At 59.7% G+C, this 6,747-nt stretch overlaps 1 protein-coding gene across 1 annotated transcript; it reads right to left on the bottom strand.

Moving 5' to 3' along the window:
- Positions 1–455: 455 nt before the first annotated feature.
- PLEKHB1 (pleckstrin homology domain containing B1) lies at positions 456–4,343 on the bottom strand (the record flags this gene model as incomplete). Its single annotated transcript, XM_082004380.1, has 6 exons — positions 456–822; positions 1,150–1,255; positions 1,807–1,846; positions 2,690–2,792; positions 3,660–3,812; positions 4,307–4,343. The coding sequence occupies 6 exons, from the start codon at positions 4,341–4,343 to the stop codon at positions 686–688; spliced, it is 576 nt and encodes a 191-aa protein (XP_081860506.1). The 3' UTR covers positions 456–685.
- Between the last annotated feature and the right edge of the window lie 2,404 nt (positions 4,344–6,747).

The raw sequence follows: 6,747 nt of genomic DNA, 5'->3' as shown, positions 1-6,747 counted from the left end.
CCAGGCCCAGGGGACCAGCGTGAGGCTGGAAGGGGTTGGAAATCCTGCAAAGGTTTTCATCCCCCTTAATCTTTAATCTAACCTGACTCTTGAGTGTCCCTGAGGTTGCCTCTCACGTCAGCAGCTCCGGTGTTGGAGCTTCTGTGCAGCCCCCTCTGCCCCCCAAGCCCTTTACTCTGCTGCAGGCTTTAAAAAAAAAAAAAAAAAAAAAAAAATCATCCATCTCCCCAGAATAGCTGTTCGGAGCCGTACCCACTCTCCCCCTGGGTCCAAAAAACCCCCAGGTATTTCTGCAACCAGCTCCCTGTGGAGATTTGGGGTGGGGGATGGAACCGGGTTTTGGGGCCGGGGCACTGCGCCCTCCCCTCCGCTGCCAGCCCCGGCAGCTCCCCAGGCCCTTTTCGGGTGGGAATTGGACACTTGGAGGTTTTGGGGGAGGTTGTTTGGGGGGGGTGGGGGGTGTCTCTGAAGCAGGGGGGTTATTTAATGCAGAAGCTGGGGCTGGGAGGAGGATGTGGGGTGGGTTTGGGGCTGAGCAGGCTGGTTTTGGGAGGCTGAGGGTGGCTCATGGCGGGTTACCAAGCCAGGGTGAGTTAAACCGGGCTGGGGAGGCAAAGGAGGCTGTGTTGGGGGGCTACGGCCCAGCTTGGGGGGCTGCATCCTGCGGGAGGAGAGCGCGGGGCTGCTAAAACCAGCATGGCATCCACATGAAGGAGCCCAGGGCAGCGCCGGTGGCGGCCCCCGCCAGCAGCCCCAGGGCCATCTGGTCCCCGGAGACCCGGTAGGGATCCTCGCGCACGATGACGTGGGTCACCCCGGGAGCTGCAAGGCAAAAAAAAGTGGGGGGTGAGCTGGGGTCCTCCCGGTGCAGCCCCCCCAATTGCCAGCAGAGGGGTACCACTTCCCCCAAGGGCTGCCACTGGCCTGGAATGGAAGGGGAACCCCCTGTTTTTGGCTGTTGCCCCTCTCCACCCTGACTGTGCTGCCATGCACAGAGTTTGCCAGGTCTCATCCCATCGGCCCCTGGAAACTGCAAAACTCGGGGATCCGTGTGCTGAGGGGGGAGCCGCGACACCCTGGCCAAACGAAGCATCCCACGGCTGGTACTAAGGCATCAAAGGAACATTGGGGAGGGATGGGGCCACCCACCTCCGTGCTGGTGGCCGTAGTGGCCGGAGCTGATGTAGGCGGTCTGGTGGGAGTCGAGGGGCACGGTCTGGTAGTAGTCGTCGTCGTAGGGGTCGTAGACGTGCACCTGAGAGCAGCGGGAGCGCGGCGTGTGGCTGGGGTCGACCGGCGCGGCATGGGGCACAGCAGAGATGCAAGCCCGCTGCCGTGCCTCAGTTTCCCCCGTGTGTGATGGGGCTCTGAATCGCTTGGGTTCCCCTGAACCGCTGAAAGCGGGGCCCAGGGCCTCCAAAGTGCCGGGGGCAGCCTTTGCTCCAGCACCCCAATCACCTTAACTCTGCCCCCCGTCACCTTAAATTCTGTCCCCATCATCTTAACTCTGCCCCCTTTCCCCTTAACCAAGTTCCTCCATCACCTTAACTCTGTTCCTGTCACCGTAACTGTGTCCCTGTCACCTTAACTCTGCCCCCATTCCCTGTAACTGTGTCCCTGTCACCTCCCACCACTGAACAGGGTCACCCCTCCAGGGGCTTTACTCCCTCCGCCCCGAGGCTGCCCGATGGGCGCAGGGTCTCGGGGTCAGGGACACACAGGCTCAGGTGGGTGTAACCTCCCCCCACGCCCTGCCCGAAGCCCGTGCCGGGACGGCACCCCTCTTTTTGGGGGATGGAGCCTCACCGGGGTGGATTTAGCCTCCAGCACAGCCATCTTCCAAGCACTGCAAACAGAAGAGAGGGACCCGGTGTTGGGTTGTGCCGGGGGAACGCGTGCCCTCCCTGTGAGCTGGGTGGGGCTGCTGCTCGTCTTTTAATTAGCGCTGGGCTTATAGGTGGGGATGGGATGGTGCCGGGAGGTACCCGATGCCATGGGGATGGGGCTAAACTTGCGCCCCAGGAACGGCCCCGGATAAAACAAGGGCGGGCAGGAAAATGGCATCTAAACTGGGGGGAAAATGGAGGTAATGGATGAATTTCCGTTCAACTGGAGTCAAGCTCGGCTTGGCCACGACTGAACTTCTCCCTCCATCCAAGTGCAGCGGAAGGTTCCCCCCTTTTTTTTTTTTAATAAAAAGGTTTTTTTATTTTTATAAGTATTTTAATTTTTATAAAAAAAATAGAAATAAATAAAAGGGGAGCAGTGCTAAAAGTGGGTGTTTCTTCCTGCTGGGTATGGCCTTAAGCCAATTAGGACTTCACCTTCACACTATTTATCACCAATTACCCATGAAAACCCTTCCCCACTGATCCTCGGTCGAGCTGAGAGGTGATTTCTCATCTGGGAGGGAAACCCGCCCCGCAGGAGACTGACTGTTGTAAAAATAGCTGCTTTGGCGCTGAATTATGCAGCAGGAAAACCCAAGCGCCGCCTGCGCCTGTCGCCCTGCGAGCGCACATGGGCGTTTGAGATAAGCGGGGGCTGTGCGGGGTTTTAGCCACGGGTGGGACGTGGTGGGAGCGGGAGGGGGCTCTCGTGTGGCCGAGGCGCTCTCCAGGCTCAGATAATTGGGATGAAAAAGGCACCGAGGAGATTTCGGTGCCGCCACAGTGACGTTTCGGCTTACACGGCGTCGTCCTCGCTCTCGGCACACAGCGTTGTCTTGGAGCCGTCCCGCAGCACGACGGTCAGCAGGCAGTCACGGCTCTTGCCCTCGGGCGGCTGCACGTCTGGGAAGGGAAGGGGCAGGATCCAGCCTCAGTGCGAGAGACACCCCAGAGACCCGCATGGACCCTCCTGGGAGAGCATCCGGCTCCAAATTACCCCGGCATGAGCAGCCCGGTCGTGTGTCGCTAGCGAATGCAATCATTAAAAACCTACTGGGCCTCTGTGCTCGTAGTTCGGGTTTGATTTTTTTGGCTCTGTCTCCACTTTACAAGTTACGATCGGGCTCTCAAAGGTTAAAAGCCAACACAGGCGAAGAGCTGGCACGCAGAAACTTCCACCCCCACGGCAGAAAGAAAATGGAAGGACAGAAAATTGCCAAAAATCTCCGCCGAGCTGCGTTTGCTTTGAATTGGTCAGATTGCAGCAGGCACCCAAATTTTGCCGAAGCGCGAGCCGCTCGCCGCTGGCGTTGGATCGTGAGCAAGAACAAAGTGTTAAATCCATGAGGCTTGTTTACGCCTGCACCTCAGCGCTCGGTGGGACCCGCTGCTGCAGTTAAACCTTTGCGTTTGGTCTCTCACCGTGGCGTCGTGGCTTCGCCGCCGCTCGCAGCCCAAGAAAGACGCTTTGTGCGGTGGCCGTGGGCCGAGCCACTGCTTTGTTCTCCTTGTTTATGCGAGACGGCGAGGGCCGAGTCAGCGCCGGGGGATCATGTTTTGAACAAGCACAAACCAGGAGGAGAGTTTCTCCTTCCTTCCTTCCCCGCGGAAAAGATGCAGCGTGCATCTTGGGGTGGGGGACAGTCCGGCGCTGGCTGGGAGCTAGAACGGGATGAATTAGGCTGCCTGGATGATTTTTGGGGTGTCCCAGATGAGTACAATTCAAAGGGTTACAGCTACGCGGAGAGCCCAGCGCAGGGCTTTGCTCACCTCGGCACTCGCGGCCGGTCCTCACGTCCCGGCAGCTGTATTTGACGTGGATCCGGCCATCCATGTCGCGCTGCGTCTCGTCGTGGTAGTAAACCAAACTGCCGTCCAGGTAGAGGACGAACCAGTTTCTTTTCCAGCGGCGCAGGATGGAGCCTGAGGGGATGGGCAGGAGGTGAAGGACCCCAGCGAGGCCGGTGGGATGCGGCCAGCGCCCCGATGAGACCCAACGCTGTCCCCCAAATTTGCAGCCGGATCCCACCAACCCCTGCCAGAGCCACTGTGTCCCGCAGGGCGCCTGTGCCTGGCGTGGGCAGCATGGCCAGCTGGCTTGAAGTTTAAAAGAGCTGCCAAAGAAGCCATCAGGGCATCTCGGTGCTGCCCCGCCGTGCGCGCGGGCCCGGATCCAGCCCTGGACCTGGAGCCGCGCGTCTGTTTTCGTGGCAGACGGCCCCTCTCCCCCCTCTTACGTAAATCCACGTGCGGCTGAGCCGCGATTTTGTCGCTGCTGTGGATTAACTGCTGGGGTCAGGGACTGTCCCCTCACCCCTATGCCTCCTCCCAGCAGGCAAAACCTCTCCAGAGTTTTAATTTTTGTTTTGGGAGGGGAGCTCCCAACCTGGGGGTCAAGGCTCGAGGGTCACACTTACTCTGCCGCCAAAGCCAACCGCTCTTCACCAGCGCCATGGCTGCGGGAAGGTTTTTCCAGACCTGCTGGCGTGGAGGGGGGGGGAAACCAAAGAGGGTTAAAATAGCAGCTCCCACCTCCCCGGGGCTGCAGGAGCGAAGCGGGATGGGGATTCACCCTCATTGCCCCATGTTTTTTTGGCGGGGGGCGAGCGGAGCACACGGCTTAAGCAGGGTTAGACGGAGGCGGGATTTTGTCATCTGGGAAGCGTGGAGAAGGCAGGGAGGGGGAACTCCAGCCACCTTCCTTTCTGCCTTTAATCTCATTGGGATTTAGGGATTATCATCCGGTGAAGGTAAGCGGAGAAATCCGGGCCACGTCTGTGAACAGGCGCTAACTCCCCGTGGGCCCCAGTAACTTTCCACAGCAAACTACCCCCAGGCTTGCCTGTGTTTTCCCTGCCTGGGTGGAAATTAGTCCTTAATAAGACCGTGAAGTCATCGCAGAGGTGGTACCCCAAGGCTGGACAGGAGTAGTGCCCCAGCCCCCCAACCCCACGGATCCCAGCACCCCGATGATGGGGGCTCCGTGCCCCAGGACCGCCTGGCTGGGTCCCCTCCCGGTCTGGGGAAGCACCCTGCACCCTGTGCCCGAATCCCCGGGTACCCGCACCACCCCCCGGAGGCCGCAGCCCTGGTACCCTCATCTCCCATGGCTTCCCTCCCCATGGTACCCCTGTCCCCCTGGCACCCGTGTCCCCATGGTACCCATGTCCCCCTGGTACCTGCATCCCCCAGAAATCACAGCCCCTGGGTACCTACAGCCTCTGGCACCCCCGTCCCCTGGCACCCCCGTCCCCTGGCACCCCCGTCCCCTGGCACCCCCGTCCCCCGGCACTCCCACCCCTCGCTACTCACACCCCCGTGGCACCCCCATCCCCCTGTATTTGCAGCCCCCCCGTACCCACATCTGGTACCCACAGCCCCTGGCAGCTTTTTTTTCTCCCTGTACCCATATTTTTGGGTAGCCCCATCCCCTGTACCCCCCAGCCCCCCGGAGCCGCCCCATACATCCCTCACCGGGAGAAGGCGGCGCGGTGGGTCCCTGCTGCAGGCAGCGCTGCGCTCGCGCTGCCCGGCTCTGCCCGGCCCTGCCTGTCTGCCTGCACGGCCTGCCGGGAGCTGTAGTCCGGTACCGGCAGGGGCAGGCAGGAGCGGGCAGGGCCGGGGCGGCGGGTTTGGCTGGGTAGAAGCATCCTAAGGTGCCGGCCAGAGGTAAAAATGTCTCTTTTTTTCTTTTTTTTCTTAATTTATCCCTCCAAAAAAGCAGCTGCCCGGTCTGAGGAGGCGCTTAATGCCGGCGACGGCATCTCACTGGGGCGAGTAGCAGGCGCATGCCACTGTGGCAGGAGCATAAATGGGGAACAACCCAAATTTTAAGCACCCGAGTGTTGGGCTGAATCGCATTTCTGAGCGGAGTGACGTATCCTCTGGGTTAAAATCCGGCCTGACCTCGCTGCTGCCGGAGGGAAGAGCAAAACTGTCGCCAGCTCTGGAGATGGGCGTGCTCACAGGCTGCAGGGTTGGAAAAGCTCCTGGAGTTGTCGCTGCGCATTGCCGGGGTCCTTCGCCCTGTTCGAGACATCCGAGACTTTTGCAAACCTGTTGGGAGTAAAAAAATACGGCGGTTGGGAGTGGAGGAGAGGTCGGGATGTGTCCCTGCGCCTGGCCGGCAGAGGCGCGGTCCCTGGCCCCCGGCAGATTTGGAAATCACAGACTGGGGAACTGCGGGTGAAGGGCAGGTTGAGTTATGCAGGGAGATCAAGAACCAAGAATCAACCAACCCCTCTTATCCCCTCCTCTTCTTCCACAAAATAAGGGCCCGCAAGGAATAGTTCTCCCTTTTATCCCTCTCCGTGCACTCCCGTAGGGTGTGCCGAGGCAAACGTGCAGGCGCTACCCACAGCAGGCAGGATTTGTGCGTGGGCAGGGGCGCGTTTCTACCCAGGCGAGCCTGCGGTGGGGGCCCAGAGCCTCTCCCAAAGCCGTTTTTTCCTCCTGGGGAAGGAAATAACACATTTCCGACGGCTCCACTCGCGCGCTGCAAACGGTTGGCGCCGGAGACAACTTGGGGAACGCGATCCCCAGCAGCTGGCAGGCGTTACGCGGCTTAAAATACAAGTCAGGTTATTTATAGTCAAGGCTGGGCTGATAGTAAAGATGTTTATTAAACATCTGGCAACCCTTAATGCAAAAAAACTCCCCTCGTCTATTCCAGCAGGCTTTTCAATGTAAAGCCTTTTCCCCTCCCTCCAGCGCTGGCTTTACTGTGGCGAACAGCAGAAGGAATTAAATTAATCTGTCAGCAATGCAGGTTGATTACAAAGGAGTTAAATTGCAATCGCCCCGTCGTCCGGGGCACAATCGCGCAGCCTTGCGCATCCCTCCACACTGGTTATGGGGC

The sequence above is a fragment of the Phaethon aethereus genome (assembly GCF_964289735.1).
Source record: "Phaethon aethereus genome assembly, chromosome: 1".
Taxonomy (NCBI): domain Eukaryota; kingdom Metazoa; phylum Chordata; class Aves; order Phaethontiformes; family Phaethontidae; genus Phaethon; species Phaethon aethereus.
Note: the sequence above shows the minus strand (reverse complement) of the source record. Positions and strands in the feature narration are given on the sequence as shown.